Raw genomic sequence first — 23,495 nt, forward strand, 5'->3', positions numbered from 1 at the left:
AGATCCAAAAACGCACTCGCATGCCTCAAATGCAATGTGGACAGAATTTAGGGAACGACATCTAAAAATGCTATTCAGCACTCTTCCTCGGCTCTTCTCTGCAGCCTACTCACTGAGCCCCATTAGAGATCATAGAATATCTCAAGTTGGAAGCGACCCATAAGGATCATCAAGTCCAACTCCCTGCCCCTTGCAGGATTACCTAAAACTAAACTATATGACTAAGGGCGTCGTCCAGATGCTCCTTGAACTCTGACAGGCACCTGTGTTTTGCACAGAAACCTTGAGACAGTGCATAAACTTTTGGCAGAGAATGAGGTTCTGTCAGCCGGAATAAGCGGAAAACAAGCTGCCTCAGTCCGCGTGGGACTCCCAACCCCACTGTCCTCACCCCCAAGCGCCCTAAGATCCTGCCAGGGAGTCCCACAGAAAGCACTGACTTCCACAAAGAGCCCACAACTGAAGACATGGGAAACGTGGGAGCAGAAAAGCAAGCGCAAGGATGCGTAATTCCCTGTGTTAGTGGTTACAGCAAGCAGCCATAAGATGGGAAGTATATTGCCTGTCCTCTACTCCAGCTGTGTGCGGGTGCTTTTTTGGTTTTTTCTTTTGCCTGATGAACATTTAATGCAACGGGTACAAATACTCAGTGGATCAAACCTCAACATTGGAGCTATTTCTGAATTTCAGTGCTTTTAGAGCAGTAAAAGAATAAATAAATGATGGAGCACTGAAAATCACTTGGCAATAGCTATTAGCAGCCACTTACATATTCCCACTCATTTTTCTTTTGGCTCCGACCACTTCTCTGTGATGTCACTGAAAATTAGTTTCCAAGTCTTCTTCTAAGCCCACTCTATTTGCCGAGGATCCAGAGATAAGCGATAGGTGGATTTGGTTATTCAGTTATCCTTGCCTCAGATACGATGGATTCAACCTCCCCTTGATACCCACAGCAAAAGATGAACGCTTACTGTCTGTGTTTATTCTAACCTGTGCGATATAAACACAGCAAAGCATATTCAGCATGAAACTGAAAAACTAAGTGCCTAATTATGTAAGTAGTCTCATTGGAGCCAATCACTTTCTTTTAGTTAGACACATACCTTGCTCAGTCAGGTCTAAAATTACCACATTAAGAATTTTCTCACTTGCCTCTCTCCAAAGGCTAAGGGAATACCGCACTGTGCATGCAGGACTGATTTGATTACCTCAATCTTTTATTGGGAAATAACGTATGTCATGGCAATGTCAGACAACTATTGTTTCCTTTGTTCTGTTCAGAGGGAGGAAATAATAGGTGTCAGGAAAGCAGTACAACCATGTGTCTCAGTAATAAAAGTGGCATATTAATGAGCATCCGTAAACCATTATAATTAATGCAGGGGAATGGATATTGCCTACTTAAACTCTGCAAGTGTTCTAGTAGCTCCACACCCAAATGCCGTTTTATTCCATCCCAAGGCTTTCCACTCACAGCAGCTCCTTCGCAAAGCCATCAGACGCTGTGAAATCACGCGCTCAAGGGAATGGGTGGATAAATTTTATAGTACAAGTGACAGTTGAGAACAGTTATCCAGTCTGTTCATCAGTGGCAGCAAATGCATCCCATAATCTATGGGAGGCATATACTTATCCCCTTGAGGCTACAACATAATTAACAGGCTACAGAGGAAGATGGGTAAGATGGAGGTGCACAAAGATATGGACATGTATTGCTTTTATTTTTTTAAACAACAAAGGTACATTTGTGAATTTTGCATCATTTTAAAATTTCAAGCCCTGCTTGATGTGCCTGTGTAGCATGTAGCCTTCAAATAAATAGTCGGTTTTGAAGTTTTGCTTCAAAAATCCAGCCTGACAATTCCTGTCTTTAGGCACACAACAAAGCAAAAAAAAAGAGAAAACTGCAAGCACCATCAAGGTGACACACTAAGATGCTTGAGTATTTATCGGCAGAATAACAACATAGGTCACGCAGCTCTGGCCCTTCAGGAATACCTAAATAAAAACTCTTGGATTTTATGACATACAAATTGTTCATTTTTACTCTTGGATGACTGAATTTTAAATCACGTTGAAAAGTGGGACCCCTCCAATTCCCACCTCTACTTGGTTTACTTTAACTTCTAATTCCCTCTGCACTTAATGTGTTCTAAGCTATTTTAATTCACATTCTTCTTGTAGTTCGTGTCCTGAATTCACCTAATAATTCATTTTGATGATACAATCTTCAAAGCACCATTTGGTTTTTTTAGTAGGTTCTGAAAGAGATTCTTTTTCACTGCAACATTTCTTTCAGGTACCATTCGCAGTATACTGTTTAAGCTTGCCATTAGTCTTGTACTTAGCATATGCTCGCTTAGGGTAGTCACATTTATTATTTTTATCGTTCAACACTTTAGATAAGAACTCTATACACACACAGGGGTGCCTCAACTTTTCAGCCTGTTGCAGAGGGTAAAACACCAGCACCACTGTGAAACAGTTGAATTGGAGAATCTTTCCAGATAAAAATATGCAAATTGTCCCATCAAACATCCTGCATGGCTTCCAGATTTGCCATTCTCAGTGCTCAACAAATAAATGCAACCTCCAAAACTAGTAAGCCAACCAACGTAACTCATGAAAACAAAAGTAAGCAATACCTACATGCAGGGCAATCCAAGTTTTCCTTACTATAAAATACCATTTTTGGTAACGTGGTCAAGTAAACCATTGTAATTAAGTTTCTTCTGTGCTGGATATCTACCAGAAACTGCATTGTAGCAAAAAATCCATTTCTCAAAATAAGTAACAGGCAGATTTAATTTTTTTTTAGCCTCTCCCCGTCCCTGTGTCGCCACTTTGACACAGAGATTTGAAGGAAATGCCTTGTGCCATGTCTCCGAATCATCTCTGTTTGTGTATGTTTAATCACACCCTCTTAATATTCTTCCAGCATTCATCGAGTTTCACAATGGTGCACGAGCCAGACCAAGGCAGGAGAGGACAAAGCCACAGAGGAAAGATGCAGCTGGGTAACAGTGAACGGGAAGACAATGAGGACTGCAGGAGCTGCAGAGAGGAAAGTCAACTGTAACACACTTGCCTGGAAACCTGGAACTGACCCCCTTTTCCCACATCCTCCTCCAATGCCAAGACCACAAAGAGCAACATCATCCTCCTCAAGTCATGGAAAAACACAAGAGAGAGCGTACAGGCCCTTCCTGAAAACCTGGACAAATGCTTGAACAACTAAACCGCCACACTACACTGCTACCGGAGAGCTAATGTGAAGGCAGCTAAGGTACATTTTCACCCCATTGCAATCATTTGATAAGAACAATATAAATTGGTTTCTGAAGGATCTGGTAACATCCTAAATTCAGTACAGATACTGGGACAGTAGCTAATAGTAATAGGGTCACACAATGAACGACAAAAATATTAAACACTGAATACCTACTTTCAGGACTTCAGCTCTTTCACTGATTAATGAGCCTATACCGTGCACTGAATGAGGCAGAGGGATTAAAAAAAAACCCACGACACCTGTAATTTTATCAGTAAGGACTGTATTTCAGCAGTGGATGCAAGTGACTTCAGATTTACTAGGTAACCTAAATTTTAAATATTCCCAAATGCTTGATTTTGGAGTCTTAATGTTTCTTTTGGTTTGATTCCGTAGGTATTTTTAAATTACTTTTGATAGTTTCTGTGGAGAAATCACAGCCCGATGGTTTAGGAACAGGCCTGTCAGTCTGGGAACAGACTCTGAATCCTGGAACAGGTACTGACTGCGTATGTCACGTTTGACAAATCACTTAATGTTTTTACCTTGGTTTACTGTAGTGTGGGAAATTCATAGGAACAGGAGGCTGAAGGAAGTTTTCTGGCTGGAGCCTATTCCACTGCTATGGTAAGTAACAGCCCCACAAACCACCTTTGAAAATCTCAGTGACTGCTTTGCCCAAATAAAAAAAAATACATAAATAAATGGCTAATACTATCCTTACCCAGAAGGGATTTCTGTAATAACAATCTCAGCCAGAACGTAAAAATAAATCAACTAGGTCATTCCAGAGGGCCTACTAAGCCCAGCATCCTCTCTCTGACTACAGCCCATAATGGGAAAGAACAAGGCAAGGATCTGGTGAGACTTGCTAAGGATTCCCCATGACCCTCCTCAAACCAAAGACTGTGCACCCACTGGTTGGGATTATCTTCTGCCATGACGTGCAGCAGCTTTTTCAATCTGTCTAGCCTCCTCACCACCCTGTGACCAAGGGCTCTCCAGATGAATTATGTGCTGTTTGAAAAAGTACTTCCCTCCGCATTGGGGTGACAGTGCAGCAGTACTACTGTTGCCAAAAACAAGAACTGCAATGCTCTTATTTTACATTTGGGCAAGGTATTTATATTCAGTTTTCAATATTGGTTGGTTATTTTCTACAGGGAATAGAAAGAATTTCATGGTTTTGGCATCCTCTTGCCTTTTAACATGCCTGTTCCATATACATTAATCCTGAAATGGTTGCACACTGTAACTGATTTCACAAGAGAGCGAGCGCTGTGCTGCTACTGCTGTTGTGCTCCTATTCTGCAGCACAGAATCAAGCCCACACTGCAATAGGCTTTGTGCACCAATACATTAAAGATGCTCTTACTGAACGGATTTTTCCCACCCACCATGAAAAAACAAGTACTCTGCTCCAAATAATTGCATGGCAAGCTCCCAGGGCAGGCCAGGAGAGTCACAGATCTAAATAGACTGGGTTTCACGCATCATAAGGATTACAAGTTTAAAGCAGACAGTACTGCACACCAAATGACTGACCATGATGCCTATCGCTCTACTGTCAAAAAAGCAGTAGAGCATAGCAAATGAGTTCTTTGAATGAAGGGCATGTTTGAGGACTTAATAATTGGTAAGTTTTGTTCAAATTTCAGATTTCAGTACTACAGGAAAAAAGAAAAAAGTACTAATTTGGGTAACGTGGATGAACCATTCTAGTAGCATTAGAAAGCTTCTTCTTGACTTCAGGAGATGCTGGGTTGGGCTCCTCGAGGGGTTCCGTGACAGAGACCTGGGAGGTGATACACCTGCTGCAAACAGGAGGAGTTACTGATTGAGATGGCCTCGCACAGAGTGTAGAAAATAAATACAACGTATGGTGCAGACACTGAATATAAAGTAAAACCTCCACATTTTTGCTTTTATTAACTACTCTTTTAAAAGAAAAAGCAATGAATATTGAAATAGTCCCATGTTCCTGTACAATCCAGTTTTACTGCCCAGGAGATCGTGGCGAACATACCTGTTAACTTGTCATCAACCGTGTAATTCTTTTGTACATGCCGTACAGTACCTTTGATCCTAGAGCGAACTGCTGATTCTAAACGAACCAATGTAAACCAAAGCAATAGGAGACAATAAGCAGCTGAGTCAATGAGAGAACCTCCTGTTCAGAATCTGAACCTAGGAACCCTCAAACATTTATGAGTAGGTCTGCTGAGCCCTTTGGACTTACTCATATAAGCAGAAAAACCTGTCAGATCAAGCTTTAAAATATTTCACTTGCGGATAACTACAGCATTTCCCTCCTTTTATACAGATACAACAGTTGCTCTGGACTGGACCACTTTGTCAGCAAGCACAAATCAGTGCTACACCCTCTTTAAATTAGCTATAAATCTAGAGCAGTGAGACAATCTGTGACAGCAAAGAGATCAAGATCTGGATTCTGACAAGTTAAATTCATCATGGTTTTTAAATGATCTATTTCCATAACTGATGTGCATTCTAAATCATCGTGAACAACCTCACACACAGAACAGGATCCAATCAGCAGGATATATTGTGCCTTTAGAGAGGCTGTAAAATTGGACCACAGAGTGGTGGATATGTATAGCTTAGCTCTTAATACAAAAATAGTTAGGCCTGAATTCAACATCTCACATGACTAAATCTAGGTGATGACGTTTTAAGGGCAAGAAAAAAATTATCATAAATCATCTTAATTTCATCAAAATTATTTTAAACCATTACAGTCCAAAACCAAGAACAACATTAGAACTAAAGGAGCTTAAAAACTATGAGGCAAATAATTTACAAAGGGAGTTTATATAACTCAAAAACCAATACACAAACATAGCAATTATAATTAATGTACCACACTTGATAACGATCAAATCATGAACAAAAATACATAGATTCTTACATTAAAACTTCAAAATTTCATTTTTATTAACACAGTGGATTTAGGACCACAGAAAATTTACTGGCTTCAATCATATTGTCTTGATTCTGAGTCCAATCATGCTAGTTTTAGAATGAAAAATCTATAAAAATTCTAATTGCACTTTTGTATATCTGTATATTGGTTTTAAATTATTAAATCAGTTACATCTAGAATGCTTCACCCGAAAAGTATGACTGTCCAGTGTCTTACACTTGCCATGGCATTTTCCACGTGTGCTGTGATACCAAAATGCATGTGAATGCACCCATCTGCTTTTGCAGTGATTTATACACTATGTATTAGGTATAAGAAACTACGCAACGCTCAAAACCGTGAAGAATGAGGATGAGAATCTCAATATGAGAAAGTCCTATATTCTTTCATGAGACTTGTGAATACTACACCAAAACAGCAATTAAAGCCATGATAAGGCCTATCATCCGGTGTTCCATAAAGGCTTTCAACTCCACCTCCAACAGACACACATACACGCGAAAAACAAACCTAAGTGGCAGTTAGTTACCTTACAGTGATCTGATATGCTTTAATATCAAGACATCAGCATGTCTGACTGCCTCACACTGCTGGCATTCAAAGTTAATCTACCTTAGCATTGCTGATGTCAATGTAAAACGGACACAGAAAAAGCAGACAACCCAGTACAGAAATAAACAGACTGATTTTTTTTTTTTTCTTCTTTAGCTCTTACTAAAAATACTCTTGAGTATTTTTCATAGCAGGTGAAATTTCATAACAGATGAAAATTTCTTTGTCTTTAGTCATCTATTTACTACACAATCACTATACTGCCTACATATTAGAAAATATACAATTTCTTTCATGGATACGTCTTTCAGATTATTAAATATATTTCAGACTAAGAATTACTTTAAAAAATACCTGCTTGGAAACAAAGAAGAAAACTGCAATGAAAGAAAGCTCTCAGACTGCCGTTTGTTAAAACATCCAATTACAATTTGTGATTAAAACAGTGTAAAATAGGCCAATTTCCTGATTTACATCAAACAGAAGCAATTTTCAAGCCTGTGATGTACTCTGGTCATCAGTAAACATTCCGAGTGTTATGAATAATTACTCCATATGATTATTCCCATTACCTCATAAAAGACAAGAGTATCTGTTCGAAATCTGGCCGCTTTTCATATCAGGTTCCCAATAAGTTATTCACGAAGTGCCTGGTAAGTTTGCCAGTAACAACCCCACTCCCAAACACACCTTCCAAGGCAAATACATGCAAGAACCACAGTACAATTAAGAAACTAATCTGGACTTCCAGATTACACCAGAAGAACTGAGCCACGTAAAAATAACGGCTTTCATCTTTAAGACTCCACCATACACTGAGCTGTAATACCTTAAGTGTCTCCTGTGAAATGCTGCAGAAGACTAGGGGGGGGGTTGGAGGTGGAAATCATGTTCTATACTCTGGCAGAAATAAACCATTCTACAGCCTGAATACTAATCAGAATAAACACTGTTTTGATTTTTATTTCACAATACCTGATGTTTCTCTGCTCAGGCATCAGTCATATTGCACACATTTGCTTTAAGGTTTATGACTGGAACTAAATCCACTTCATTTAATCATTCTAATAAATCTGCAACTCAGTAGAAACCACTAAATGAGATATTAATAGCACACTAAATACACCTGTTAGACAGACTATACAAGTAAAATATAGAAGTACAATGAAAAATATTTGCACTTGTTTAAGTGCTAGGCTTCTGTTCATTCCCCAACACAGAGATATATGAAAAAAAGATTAGCAAACACATCTTGTCCATGTTTGGAAAGAATTGCCCGTTTACTATCTGAGTATATTCAAAGCCACTTCTATTTTTCTGATAATATATAAGGACTTCTACGGGCAGAATTTATACTGTAAAACAAACATTTGGGACAAAATAACAAGAGCGCATATACTACAAGGACAAGGCTTGTATACTACATCTAGGTCTCCTTGTACAAAAGAAAACAACTGACTTTAACAAAACCCTGATGGTGACTTGCACATTGTCCATGCTGAAAAGTCAGATCTACAGCCCCTACAAAATCTTGCGGGTGGGGTTTTGTTTGTTTGTTTTAAGGCATTTAATCCAAAACGTCATCGACTATTTTAGGAAACCTGCTGACGTTTCAATATGCCTTGGCTCCTTTCTTTGACTTCAGTCAGTGGTACAAGGCACAAGCTCTATAATAAACTTCTGCTAAACAGTAGGACTGTACGTCCTACAGCAAATATTCTCCAGCTTCCATCTCACTAAGGTAAAGTAGATGGTGGAGCACAAGGTCCTTTACGTTTTAACAAATGGCACATCCCACTTCAACATGTCACTTCCACAGCACGCGGTGCAAGGCTGCCAAGTGGAACTGGAACTAGAACTTATCAAGACAAAAAGCAGAGAAAGACATTTTCCCTGTACACATTTTCCAGCCTCCCAGATTCAAGCCCTGCCAAGATTTCACACGGAAACACTGCAACAGTACAGAGACCAAGGGCCTCTATAGTCTAAATGTGGTATTTATCTCTGTATTCAATATCCCTGGTTCTTCAGCTAGAGTCATGACAGTGAGTTTTACTCATTTTGTATATGACAGAGTTTTACTCTCGCACACACAACCTTGTCTAGAGGTGACGGGTTATTCAGAAACCTGGTTGTCATAGGAAACTAAGACTTCTTCCATCTAACCACTGCCACTAAACACTGATTTCCCACAAGGTCCATCCTGACAGGCACAGTGCATGTTGTACCAGGTACTCATTTGCCCCCCCCCCTTCTTTTTTTTTTTTTGAACTAGAACATTCAGTTGCTAAACCAATTTTTATCACCTTTCCCTCCCACCCTAAGTTAATTGCCTTTATGCTGCACTATTAAATCCTATACTGACGTTTAGTGAAATTATTACAACTGTCCTTATTTCACACCCTCATCTCTGAATTCAATAATTCATTTACAGAACTCCAGTAAACGGGCATGGTGTGAGTCTCCCATTACCCACCTACAACTTCTTCTATTTCCTGAATCACTCGTAGTTCTTTTGAATTTTTTCAAAGTTTCCTTCATAGAAAAGAGCAACTTAACAAATGTGTAGATCCAGAATCTCTCTCTATTCAACTAGTTATACCTCTGTCCTCTGCCTTTAACGCTGTAATTTCTTCCAGCAAAGATTTCCCTATTTTACTTTTCATTTTCTGAAGAAATCCTAAGATATAATCTATCTGATTCTGGGTCCAGCACTCTGCAAATTTACTAATAGTGATGGCACAGCATCGTCCTGCCTTGTCATTTCAGCTCACCTCAGCCTCATTCTGTTCCGATCTATTGCCCAAATTTCAGTGTCTTTGTGAGGTGCTAAAGCCCACTTTTACAGTGAAATAGAGAGCATCCACAGGAAATAAGTCTTACTTGTCTCATCGCTATTATATGGTCTCACTGTCCATATATTGGTAACTATGTGTTTATAAAGATTTTCTTGTGTTCATCTCCGCTTCTCTTTCCATTTTTATGTCACTGCAACTATGGCAATATCTATTTTAATGCAGAAGTGCATTTGGTCTCGGTCTGCGCCCTTTTCCACCACCTTCCTTCATGATCTAGTTTGACACAATCCAGTCCTTAATTACATAGTGTAGTCTACCACGTTTACAGTAAAGCAATTCCTTATGCATGAAATTTATTTTTCTACTCAAGAAGTGTGACAGCCTGATTATACAGATTTTTTTTAAAATACTTGCTTTCCTCTTCAACATTTGTTTTTTGATTTCTAAATCCCCAGCAATCATAATATTCATATCCAGATATCTGTCTGTCCTTTTTATCTCTCCATACTTTTCACAAAAAAATGCAAACATCACAAATTCCTGCCAGAGTAATTTTATTATATTTGCCAGCAGTTCACCATGCAATTTAATTTAGCTACACATACGTTTTCTTTTCTGAAATACAAATAACAGCATTCTGGGTTTTTTTTATAAACACTATCACAGTGTTATCCAGTAAAATCAAAGAGGAACATTTCTCTGATTTTATTTTTTATAATATTGCTAAAATAGATTGTTGACATGGATTGTAGAATCAGGCACAAAGCCAGTCCTTTTCTCTCAGCATAAAATTATAATTTCTCTATTCATGGTTTTGCTGGACAATATTAATAAGATTTCTTATTGAACTAGAGAGATGTGACTTCAGTAGTAGTTGGAACAACCGTTTTGTGTATGTACACATCTATAATGTAATCATTTATAAAGTACTTATAAATGACTCAAGGAGAAGAGAAATGTTTATCATATCTTCAGACGGTATTACGTAAAACTTATCACCTGGCTTATATCTATTTTTTCCAATTTATATTGCCCGAAGATAAAGCCCCAAAATTATTAGAAGACAACATAAGCAGTTCATAGCTGTCCTGACGTGTTCACACCTCTCTTTCCTTGTGCACAGAACCCTAGCACTTCCACAATGAAACCTATGTGACAGGTAACTGGTAATTTTTTCTGTTATCTATTCATTTTTAGCCAGATTCCACTCACAACGTATCACCGTTAAACTTGGTAAAAAAAAAAAGGCGGGCAAAAGTGATGTTTCTGGTGCTACCATGGGTAGAATGGGAATGCTTCTTAAATGAGCCATCCAAACTTGTAAACACCGCAAGTGACCACAGAACCACAGGCTGACAAACTCAGACCACTACTTTACGTTGAGTGTTTTACTATTTACTAAAATGCGCACAGTTCTAATATTAGCTGGTTTGCAGCAGTTAACTATTCCATGTAGTGACAGATTATCCTTATCCCTATAATTATTAGACTGCAAACCACTTTCCTATAATCTCCAGTTTTCTTTTCAATTTATGCTTCCCAGTCGGAATGTAAGAACGCACTTTGTTGCCTCTATTTCCATGTACACCTATCTCAAAAAGGCAACTATAACTACATTCATGTGTGCAATTCAAGGCATACTAAAAAAATATACGTAATATGTATTTTATCCACAACTCAGATTTCAACAGAACTTTGAGGTAAAAACATTATTGCATTTCTCCAGTGCAATTTCATTACTTCAACATTACTAGATTAATAAATATGCAGTAGGAGCTTTGCTTTGTGTTTTTGGCACATTAAACCAAATATCCAGGTTTCCAAACAAAGAAAACCAGTGTGAAAACATGATTTTTATGAACTAATCCAAACATCCCTGCTTCAAAGAAATATGATTAAGGGGTTTGTCTCGTTGTGTTACCCTCAGATAAAAAAAAAAAACAAACTAACAAACAACACACCAACAAACCAACAACAACAAAAACCAGTCAAACAGAGGCAGGTTGTTCACTCAGGCTTCCCTGAAACTATCGTTGCCTATACTGCAATTCACATTCACTGTAATCAAAGACTGAACACATACTACAATGAGTTCTCCCCAGCATCACCTCTTCATCTTCAATAAAGACAGACCAAAGTTCAACCTGCCCACTATTTTCATAACATTCTTGCATTCCTTCTTAAATCCTTACAAACCATTTTACAGTTTTAAATACAGGGATACTCTTGTGCAGATGGACAGTACCTACAGAAAGTCATATCAAAAAGCAATCAGATGGTACATGCTAATTCAGCAGATGACAGGCTAATCTTGGTGAAGAACTTGAGCTTGAAACAAGAATGACATCAACCTTCATTCTCCTTTAAGGAATTGCTTGGCTAATTTACAACATTCTGGAAAATCAATATCCAGCCTCTTGTGCCCCCAAACTAAGTACAGAATATTTTAGCCAGTACATTCCTCAATTTCAATAGTTTCATTTAAAAAAAATTAATAGCTAGTTTTCTATTACTGCAATTCTGTTTAGAAAGTCAGAAAGTATACAATCCCAGACAAGACAAAAAATAGCTTTTTATGAGGCAAATATAATTGATAAACGCATGAGTTACAACTCAGTAGTACTTCATGACACAGCCCTCACTAAGCCAACTAATTAATATATTCCCTCCTCTGTCTTTATGTAATGTATTTGCTTCTCTCTCTCTACAGGAACAAAAAGGAAAAACCACGCTCAATAAATGACTTAGCACTTCACAGAAAGCGTGGCTGGCTATCAGTATCTCTTGTTTACATAACTGAGAAATCTTCAAAATACATGTTTAAAGGTAAAGATTAAAAAAAAAAACCCTTTTCTGATGTGGGTAGTCAAAGGACAACCATATGATGTTAGCATAAAAGACAATTATCCTCATTTAAAAGGCATCTGATTAAATTTTAAAAGCCAAAGATGATAGCACACACCATCCACAGTTTATAAAACAATGAACATCACTTAAAGGCTCAGTGGTACTAGCTCAAATGATGGTATTCGGTGACAGTAAATGAAAAGTACTTTTCTTCTACCATTCCAAAAATATTTCCTTCTTGCCAAGAAGTTATGCACAAATCAGTTCTCATCATCTCCATGCATACTCCGTTTGCCAGATGATAAATCTTACAGCGAATCATTGACAGAATCCAACCACCACAAGTTACCAGAACGTAGGTGACTGTCAGAAAATATTAATAGAGTCTGCCACTTTCACGGTGTTTGTAGAGTAACAGACTTACCTCGGCAGATGGTCCCGTTCCCCACATATCCGGGTTTGCAGGTGCAGCTATGTCCCCTGACAGTGTTAGTACAGATTGCATTCTCATCACAGTTATGCTGTTCGCTGCCACACTCATCATGCTCTACAAGGCGGAGGAAAAAAAAAAAAAATTACGAGAGAGAGAGTGAGCTTTTCAGTGTGATGATATGGCATTTGAAAACCAAGTGGAATAACAAGGTTGCCGCAATGGCTGAACGCTGGGAGTTTGGTGTGGGAGTCAGCTATGGGTCTGCTTCAATTACGAGACTCAAAAGCATGTGTGTGGAAACAGCAGATTATTAAGGTGCAAAAATGGGAGGGGGGTGGGGGTGGAATATCAGTGAGGAGGCAAAGTATGGCTATGACAAAAACCCATGAAGAAGATTAGCACAGAAGAATATCTGCTGTGAAGACTAACCTTTACATGACTGTCCACCACCAACGGTAATAAGCATAAATACAAGGTAAGTGAACACAACAGAGAGGCCCTAACAGCACACCCTTTAAATACACTGTTCAGCTGTCACAGCATGTGTTAGAGCAAGTGGCTGAGCTGAATCTTTCTCTAATAGCGTGTAATAACATTTTAGAGTACCATTCATACCACCGAACCCCAAAGAGACTTCCAGACAAATGGGCCATATTTTGCTTTCATCCTGCAACTCCAACTGCTGCCACTGAGCCTAATTTGCTGCAGCTCCGTCACTTTACACTCCTGCTACATTTTGTTCTAGGTAAAGCATCAGTTAAGAGGTGGCGAGCTACCTGACCCTGAAGTTTCTCGCTTCTTCCTGCAATTACTAGGAGCTTCCCTCATGCAGTAGGATTGCAAAAAGAAAACCTGAGTATTTTACACCATTGCACTGGTGGATTTACAGTTTTGTTCAGTGGAATCAAGAGGATGCAATGAAATTTCTTAAAACCATACAAAAGACAACAGACATTATCAAAAAGCAGAATCTGGAACCCTTCTCGGTAGTCCTCATTTATGCAACTGCAATCATCAGGCTAGTATCCATAGACTGAGAGATAAAAGGTATCCCTTTCTGGAATTGAGGATTTGCTTAAATATACCAGTGAATAAGGGGTGTTCAAAGGACTATGGACTAAATTGAGCCTTCTATAGACCACAGAGAGAGGTAGTGCCTCTAAAACATGAGCAAAACACTCATTTTTAGAGATGCTGCTTTAACCCCTTTGAAAGATCCTCTCCGGTGAGAACAACAGGATCCCAGGCTTCACCAGGCTAAAGTTAACCTCCGCAATGCCCTCACTTTACCGCTTTATAGAATGACAGCCAATTTCAAGATAACTTAAGACACATGTAGATTTGAATGGTGGATTCCAAGGAACCCTCCAAACCAAATACTTCTGGAACACTGTTGATAACTATTTGCAGAACATATATCCGACCTGTGTTTTCTATTTTTCAAATACATTTGACAGCAAAATGATATGGATTGCTCATTCACTCTTTGCTTTCAGCAAGAATCTCTCATACACACACACTCAAATGTGCCTGGCTTTAGCTGATAAATTCAGGCTTACATTTATACTTGGTAGTTTATGTTGGTCCCTAGCTCTGCTTAGTAATTCACTTCATCTCCTTTCCAATTTTCAGACGCCTTACATATTCTGAATGCTAGGCTTCTTCAGGGGCCGCCCGTTCTCTCCTTCATCTTTTAAGAAACTGTACCACAACCTGATTCTTGCCACTCCGGTCTCACGGTGCTCAGACTCCTGGGTCAGACACAAAAAGTGTCGAGCTACCCTCCAAGGAAGTGCTCAGCAGGCAGTTGAAGTTGAATGATGCTTTCTTTTAAAAGAAACACCCTCTCCATAATCTCTCACTCCTCTTATTACTTTTATTAGTTATTGCCATTAGCTTTCACGTGTTCATATTCAACCTATAATGAGAATGCCTTTGTGATAGGCTCACGTACACACAAGTATGTTCCTACTCAAACAACTGCCAAAATTAGTGGATTACCTTCTCAGAACTTCAAGTACAAGCAAAAGATTTCCCAGTGGTAACATATGTGTTTTGCCAAAATACACAAGAGATTGTACTCTGCTATGTTGTTCTAGGACTTTGACAATGTAAATCATTGTATTTCCCACTCCTGCAGATGTACAGATACTGGCAATATTGAAAGATTTAACACTGACAAAGCTGCATTCCCAATGCCATACTTAAAACACGGGTCAGTTTTTTCTAAGGAGATACAATTTAAAGAGTTAGCAACAAATCTGATCATGGGAACCTGCCCTTGATGAGACATCCTGATGCTGCTAGCACAAGGAGGACTAAGGGAACCTCATCTGCATGAGGAATCCCAAGATTTCTTAGCAGCAGTATGGCTGCAATGATGGGAACTTTAAATGAAATTTTCCCTGGTGTAGAGATGTCTATAGATGCTGCTGCTACAGGCCTAATAAGAATGAGAAAGCATTGATTTTCTGCCAAGCTACAAAAATCTTCTATTCCAGATAGAAAAATCCTTAAGATTGTCAGTAGCGAGTTATCTTGGGTTTCCTTCTCCCTCACAAGAGATCATCCTTTGGAGCACTTGGTGCTTACATTGGGAAGTGAGCATGGAAGGTGGGCTCATGTTTTGTTTAAACTCAAAGGAGACTGTGACTAATTTGCAAAGAGTATCGCTTTCTTACACACATCACTTTCCAAAATCTCCCACTCAAGCACATCAGACAGAACTTGCTTTTGCTTTAATGTTATGGTAAATACTACCTGACTAGATAGCAATCAAAGACTGAAGAGAAGGACGCTGAGAAACTAGCAAAAGGAGTCACAAACAGTATCATCCCAAAGCACCAAAGAAGAGAAGGGAGACCTGAGACAAAAATCTCGAAGTCGTATCATATTTTGACAATTTCCCTTTCAGCTGAAAATGAGAAGCACAAGAAAGGGGATTCTAAAAGACAAAACCAAAAGTAGTTCTTGTTTGTTTGTTTTTTAACACACACACGTATATATGTAGATATAAATAAATATGCTGCCATGCTCAGGAAGTAAACTGTCATCATTAAGTTTGATTGAAGTCACCCATCTCTCTGTGACTTCTGTTTGTTATATAATATAGACAAAAGGAGCTTATAATCAAAGACAAAAAGAACTGGCAGGCTTACTGAGGACGGTACTGTAGGATGCAATTCCCTGACCCAACACTCGTTCCCCTGGATTATTAATATCCATTTCAAGAAACAGGTACTATTTCAGAAGAACAGTTACAACAGCAGCACCATTCTTTGCTTACAGACAAGTTAGTTTATTTATGAAATCTCTGTAAATTATCTTCAGCATTAGCATTTCTGTTACTCAGGAATCCTGGTTATTGCCGCCTCTATTCCATGCTTTGTCTTTCATAAAGGCAGAGATATCGGTTACTTTTTCATGCCTCTGCTTCCCTCTATAAAATGAAAATACCACAAGATTTTTTTTTTTTGTTTTAGTATTTGTCATTCTTCTGAAATCCTCAAGCACTGAAGATTTTACAGAAAATTAAAGGATATCAATCTTCTGTCGCAAAAAAGGAAGAATCAAACATCAACTGCTGGTTTACCTTCTACTTAATTTATTTTTCCTGCAAGTAGAGATGAGGTATGAAAGGACACATCATCTCTGAAGCTTCAGCTCACCTGTCCCTGTTTCCTAGCCACCAAGCTACAGCTAAGGCCAGCAAACCACACATTTACACCTAACATTTTCCTTCTGGATAAAAACCTTCTAGAATTTCCAAAAGCTTTCATGAACTTTTCCAAAATCCTCAAGAGTATCGTATTTTCTGAGTTCACACCTGAACCAGGCCAGCTTGTGAAGCAATGACTATAAAGTTCATGCTTTCCTCAGCCTTTATCTGAGGATGGCCATCAGCCTCCAAAATCACTTGAAAGATCACCGGTAAGAAATTAGATATCCTTTTGCAAAAACGTATCTCTGCCGCCTGTGTTGTATGACTCTGTGGAACTACGACATGTATCAACTGTGGGTGTCCTCTATGCATACATTAAGCAATGCTTCAGTTTTGAAGACCTAAGGCCTTTAAAACGAAATCTCTACAGAAAACTTCTGTTTGAAAAAGCTGTCACTGGAAAGTCAACCCTGGTTAACTACTTGCCTCAGGCAACTGAAATTGCATCAGCTTGAACAGAAGTCCACTCTGATAGCACTACGTGTCTGGGGACGCTGATGTTTATACGTGGGTAGTGTCACATAACGGCGCATGCACAGCGATTGAAAAGTATTATAGTTATCTCTGCTTTGTTCACAGGCGACCCAATAAAAATAAGTTTATCTTGATGATTAGAATACTCAGGAGCTGTCTGACAGAATTCGTTTCTATATTATATGGCCTTACAGAGATAACAATCACATAAAAAGCAAAGTTAATTCACCAGAATATAGTTTCAAGTAGATGGTTAGTTGCACATCCTATTATAAGAAGCACAAATGCATCCTACAAATCGCAGAAAACCACCTTGTACCAAAGCACAGGCTGGTCTGTAAGCACATTGATATTAGGGCACACACAACATCTCCTTTTTCCTGAAATCCCAGAGAAGAAACTAGTTACAGTACAATGGGAAAACACAGACCATTTCCTGTTAAAGTCACAATAACACGACGTTAATAAGAAACTGCTGAAATAAGCACAATTACCAGACTGCCACAGAGAGAGCTGTGACCACACTGCATCCCCCTGTACTGGTGTGTGTGCTCAAGGCAGATGGACCCCAGCCAAGCAAAAAGCACACCACACCGACGTCTGCAACATCAGCAGCCGACATCTACTGTGTACATATGTAAAAAACAACAGTTGAGTAATACCTGAGGCAGCAGGAGACCAGGAACGCAACTAAACTCCACACCTGCCAACAGAACATTCACTATAAAAGGTCAAGCCTCTGCTAATAGCTGTATTAGCTACACCTTCAGCAACAGCCAAGGTTACTCATGATGCATTTCAGCTGTGAAGCCACTGGCTTAAATTTTAAACAGACCTTTAGCTTTCTTCAAAACACAGGTACCTATTTAGGCTAATGAAGTTAAAGCATCTGCAGGTTGTAGCAGCTCCTGCACACCTCAAATGAGCAAGCAATCCAGCTGCTCCACCATTAATATGTAACCCTGTTGATGGCTGATCACTTCAGCATGAAGTATAAATAAGAATATTATAACAAGGACAAAAGAGTCAGCAAATTCAGGCACCCATATTTCTGTCAAATCTTCCATATCCCCATTTTTCTAGCCTAATCTTGCTGAGGAATCACATAACTACTTTTGTTTTGCGATACTTGAAAAATACTTTATGTTCTGGGCTAAACTGAACTGGAAGAATGCAGTAGGAAAAGCGCTGGGGGGTGGGGGAGGGTGTGCCATACAAAGATTTTGTTTGCCTGAGGTAATGTATTCCGCGTAAAGCCACCCACACCATATTGCAAAACTGTAAGTAAAAACAACCACATAAAAATAATTCAGAACACATGCAAAGTAAAAAAGGATCTATTTGTCATGTATTTATAAATATAGATCCACAGATACCTAACCGTATAAATAAACAATTACAGGTAAATACAAATTTTCTCCATTCATATGTATGTGAAATGTAGTGTTTGTGAAAGGTTCTAGGCAGCTCTGGCAATTAGCATCAGAAGAACTGTCAGTAATAAAAAATGGCATATTTCTATACTATTGAAGTTTGGGATATTATAAATACCCACATTTTTACTAAAGAGATCGTTTCAATAAAATCTTTTTCTATTCATTATACAAGAGGAAAACGGCCTTTGCTTATATTTTGTGTGTATATTTTTTTAAATGCATTTTTCAGAGGTACTACAGAATTTCTAGGATGCTTCTGCTTTCCCATGCTGAAGGGGACAACACCATTACACTTACTGGATTTGTGTGGGCTCTAAAGGCAGGATCTATTTTGCTTTAGCTTTCTCTTTTTTTTTTTCCTTCCTTTTCTGTTCATGCTTGGAATAACTCAAGTGTTTGTATTGTTATATGCTTTGTCTAAAATATTTAATAGAAAATTAGAACCATAGATTGAAAATATATAGCAAACAACACATAGTAAAGCTAAGAACCTTCTGGTCAAGAGTCATAACTACCTAACTGTAACATCAGGATAGCTTTCCTTTGCACAATTCAAAAGCCCATAATGGATTTCAAACTTACAATTTCTAAAAGGTACATTTGACACGGGATTTATTTTTCAGCAAGAGTGTCGACCTTTTTATCTTTATTTTCTTTAAATAAGGATGCTCTTCGAAAAAGGACCGACACTGGAATGCAATTACTGGAGACATATCCCAATGAATGGTCTTTCACCATAGCTACTCTCACTTCTCATTACAAGAAAAGGCCCCAATTTAAACTTGCTTACAAGATGGAAACAATTTTCTTGTTGTAAGGATTTTCTTCCATTAGTTCCCCAAAGCCTTCATACTTTAATAATAAAACATTAATCTTTGGAAAACATTGTGCAAAGATTCTGAGTATTTCTATTTATTCTTATTTTTACAACATTGAAAGGAAAATCTTAGTTGTTCTCTAAATTGTTGAGGTGACAGTCTGCTTCTGGGCTATGTAACCACAAAGGCAGCAAACATTTCTATACACCAAGAGACTTACAATAGAGAGACAACTCACTTACGGAATAGCAAGGTCATCAGATGCTACCGTTGTTTATTAACACAGAGACCATTTGTATAGAATACATGCCCTAACGTAAAATTAATTAGCTATCTGGCAACAGTTAAGCAATGGCCTTTGAAAACTCAGAAAGGAGAAAGCAATCTCTCCAAATACTTTTTAAAAGACGCAACATTTTGTTGCATGGCATTAGGATTCAAATGTCTATGTAATAACTAAGGCTTTAAAAATGAGAGATTAAAAAATTGAATTTAGGAAGAATTGTGGATTTAGTGGAATCGGGATTTCAGCTCATAAGAAGTTCTGATGAAACAAAAGGGATAGCTTTTAAATAGACGGAATAAAAGGAAACATTATTCTGAACACACTTGAAGCATCTCCCCCAGAAAACCAGGGCAATTAGAAACAAGATGCATACATCAAACAAGAAATTACATTGCAGATGGTAAACTGGTGAAAAATAATAGCTAATTATGAATCCAGACAACCCTGAAAGAAAAAAAAAAATCATCCAACCTGTATTTTTCCCTGGTCATGAGAATTAAAGAAACAAAGTAAAGTTTATCTACGTCCATTCTGAACTTCAGTCATCCAAGCCCTTCCCTTTCCGCAAGGAAACAGGAAGAAGGAACAGGGCGCAGAACAGGAAAGCCCCACTGTTCCTTGACATAAGGATATGCTGCAACTTTATCCTTATGAGCAGTTAAACATACAAAGTACCAGCAGAAATATCAGATTTGCAGTTCTTTTAATAAGAAACTAAAATGCTATTGTAATTTACGACACAACAAACAGCTTCTGGTGTTAAACGTGAAATTATTTAGACTGCATTCTAAAAGAGTAGACATATGCTACTCTTGGGTAATTAGGAAGAAATAGTGGGATTTAATTTGAATATAAAATTCTGAATGTGCATGCAGTTGCCTCGCGGAATAAAACCTCTTGAATGTTTCCTTTTGAATTATTAACTAAAATTCTTTCTTTGGCTTTCTGGCACCTGGTTAGGTTTTGGTCACATTCGCCTATCTACAATGAAGTTTATAAAATGAACTACTAACATAAGCCATGCTTATTCTTTTTATTCTATTTTGTTCTAATTTATTCTAATAAACTAATCTGCCTCGAACTGTCTAAAAACCAATGTAACAAAATAGTAAGATTCATGTTCCTAAACTGGTATTTAGAGAGAATCCCTGAGATTTGTCTCAGTGATTCAATTTCAACTTTAATTATTAGTTGGTTTAGTTTAGATTTTTCATACCAGGGTAGATTTAGATTAGATATAAGGAAGAAATTCTTCACCATGAGGGTGGCGAGGCAGTGGAACAGGTTGCCCAGAGAAGCTGTGGATGCCTGTCCTGGTTTCAGCAAGGATAGAGTTAATTTCCTTCCTAGTAGCTGGTACAGTGCTGTGTTTTGGATTTAGGATGGGAACAAAATTGATAACGCACCGATGTTTTAGTTGTTGCTAGGTAATGCTTACACTGGCCAAGGACTTTCTAGTTTTCCATGCTCTACCGACTGAGAAGGCTGGAGGTGCACAGGAAGCTGGGAGGGGGCACAGCCAAACTGGCCAAAGGAACATTCCATACCATGTGCCGTCATGCTCAGTACATAAACTGGGGAAAGCTGGCGGGGGGGCCGCTGCTCGGGGACTGGCTGGGCATCGGTCGGCGGGTGGTGAGCAATTGTACTGTGCATCACTTGTTTTGTGTATTATTACTATTATCATATTATTATCATTATCATTTTATTTCAATTATTAAACTGTTTTTATCTCAACCCACAAGTTTTCTCACGTGCTTTTCCAATTCTCTCCCCCATCCCATCGGGAGGGGGGGGAGTGAGCGAGCGGCTGCGTGGTGCTTAGTTGCCAACCGAGGTTAAACCACGACAATGCCCCATCCCTGGAAGCGTTCAAGGCCAGGTTGGACGGGGCTTTGAGCAACCTGATCTAGTTGAAGATGTCCCTGCCCACGGCAGGGGGGTTGGACGAGATGATCTTTAAGGTCCCCTCCAACCCAAACCATTCTATGATTCTATAAAGTGTACTGAGTTGAAACTATTTTTGAGTAGCCAAGGAAGAGGCATTTGGTATTAAGTTCGAGTGACCTACCCTCTTTAGTACTCAATTCAGTTTACACTTTCAGTCTTTGCCTTCACAGAGTCCTGTTTAACTCCATTTTTCACATTATAGTCTTAATTACATGAATAAACCCAATGCATAAAAGCAAAAGTCAGGTTCTGTCTGAAATCACTAAAATATCAGATAGGCTTTAAATTTTCTTTTGTATCAACACAAGACCTTTTGATGGCAGCTGTTCACATCATAAGCATCCTAAAGAGCGTGGGTGCAAGCGTGCATACGAAGTATCCAGTTCAACAATCTGAAGGAGTTCTGCTCTACCACGTCCTCTCTTGCATTGAAGGTCTCCATATCATCCCCTCAGTTTTTGAGATGGACAGACCAGAAGTGCACACAGGATTCAAGACACCAGAACATCATGGATTTATACAATAGTACAACAACATTTTTCATTTTGTTCTCAATGCCTTTCCCAAAGGATCTCGCTATTCTGCTTGTCTTTGACCATGGCTGAGCAGTGAGCTGACATTTTCAGAGAACTATCTGCAATAATTCCAGTATCTCTTCTCTGAATGGCAATGGCTAATTTAGAGTATTTGTATATATACCTATCTTCTTTTTCTTTTTTATTTTTACCCAAGGGAAAGGTACTTTATACTCTGATTCTCTGTTCTGCCTCACTACTTCATAAAAACAACTACCAACAGTACCCATTTGAATTGCCATGAGACGAGTTCACTGAGCAGTAATAGGAAATTCTAAATTGTTACAATAAAAATGGTGTTTTTTGGCTAAATCAAAATGAGTAATAGGTAGCCTTGCTGATGGTAACGTTGCATTTGTTTTCTGCAAGAGGAGAGGAAAAAAGAAGTGGATCTCTTGCTAGCACAGTATAAAATATTTGCACATACATCTTAAAGGCCTATATAACATTTGTTAGGAAGTGGGAAGACAGACATTTGTTTTTATCGTTTTCTGAACACAATACTAAAAAAGAAAACAAGAAAGCAAAGGAAAAAGAGGAAAATCTGAAGAAGTGAAATCCTGAAATACTGTGTTTAAGGCTTGGACACATCAAACCCTGATAAGAAGCTCCCCAAGATTAAAGAAAAACAGCATCAAACAAACTAGGTCAAACATTTGAAAATTCACGTACCACTGGAAGCGTACACCATTGTTTTCTTTACATTTAAATTTTATTTCCCTAACCTTTTAAAGTGTGTTTGAGTTGAGTAGACATGTCAAATTAGTAAAGAATATTAAAATCATTTTATTAATATAGAAGAACAGCTACTAGATTATTCGTGTGAAGAGCTACAGTATCAAGGGTTTTTTGAGATTGAATTTCCATGTCATATATACCAGGGAAATATTAACAATGTTGACATATACAGAAATTCCGGAATGTATCCTTGACAAACAAGCAGGCTGATAATAAAACGCCAATCCACCTGACATAGTCTCAATTTAAACTGGACACTTTGCTGCAGTTTCATGGACAACTTTTTGAAAGCCAGATTATTCAGGTTTGGATGCAGTATTGTCTTGTTTTCTGATGCTGAAAAGTGATCTTAAGAAAAAAATCGATATGTAAACACTACACACTGGGACAGCTTGTATGATTGTGCTAGAGAATTAATAATCCATTACAGTTTCGACATCTTCCATCTCAACATACTTCTCACATAACAAAAATATGTGAGGCAACTTTGTCATTAAGCAATTGTTGTGGTTTAAGCCGGCAGGCAGCTAAACACCACACAGCCGTTCGCTCACTCCCCCCTGCCCAATTGGATGGGGGAGGGAATTGGGGGGGGGGGAAGTAAAATTCGTGGGTTGAGATAAAGAGAGTTTAATAGGACAGAAAATGA

At 38.5% G+C, this 23,495-nt stretch overlaps 1 protein-coding gene across 1 annotated transcript in view; it reads right to left on the bottom strand.

Moving 5' to 3' along the window:
- Positions 1 to 23,495, bottom strand: part of NELL1 (NEL-like 1 (chicken)) — a 299,349-nt gene that overhangs the window by 101,421 nt on the left and 174,433 nt on the right. The window contains exon 14 of the mRNA XM_009334530.1: positions 12,840 to 12,962. Coding sequence (XP_009332805.1) covers positions 12,840 to 12,962 — 123 coding nt within the window. The remainder of the gene's footprint in view (positions 1 to 12,839; positions 12,963 to 23,495) is intronic.

This window comes from Pygoscelis adeliae, unplaced genomic scaffold (assembly GCF_000699105.1).
Source record: "Pygoscelis adeliae isolate BGI_AS28 unplaced genomic scaffold, ASM69910v1 Scaffold171, whole genome shotgun sequence".
NCBI classification, from domain to species: domain Eukaryota; kingdom Metazoa; phylum Chordata; class Aves; order Sphenisciformes; family Spheniscidae; genus Pygoscelis; species Pygoscelis adeliae.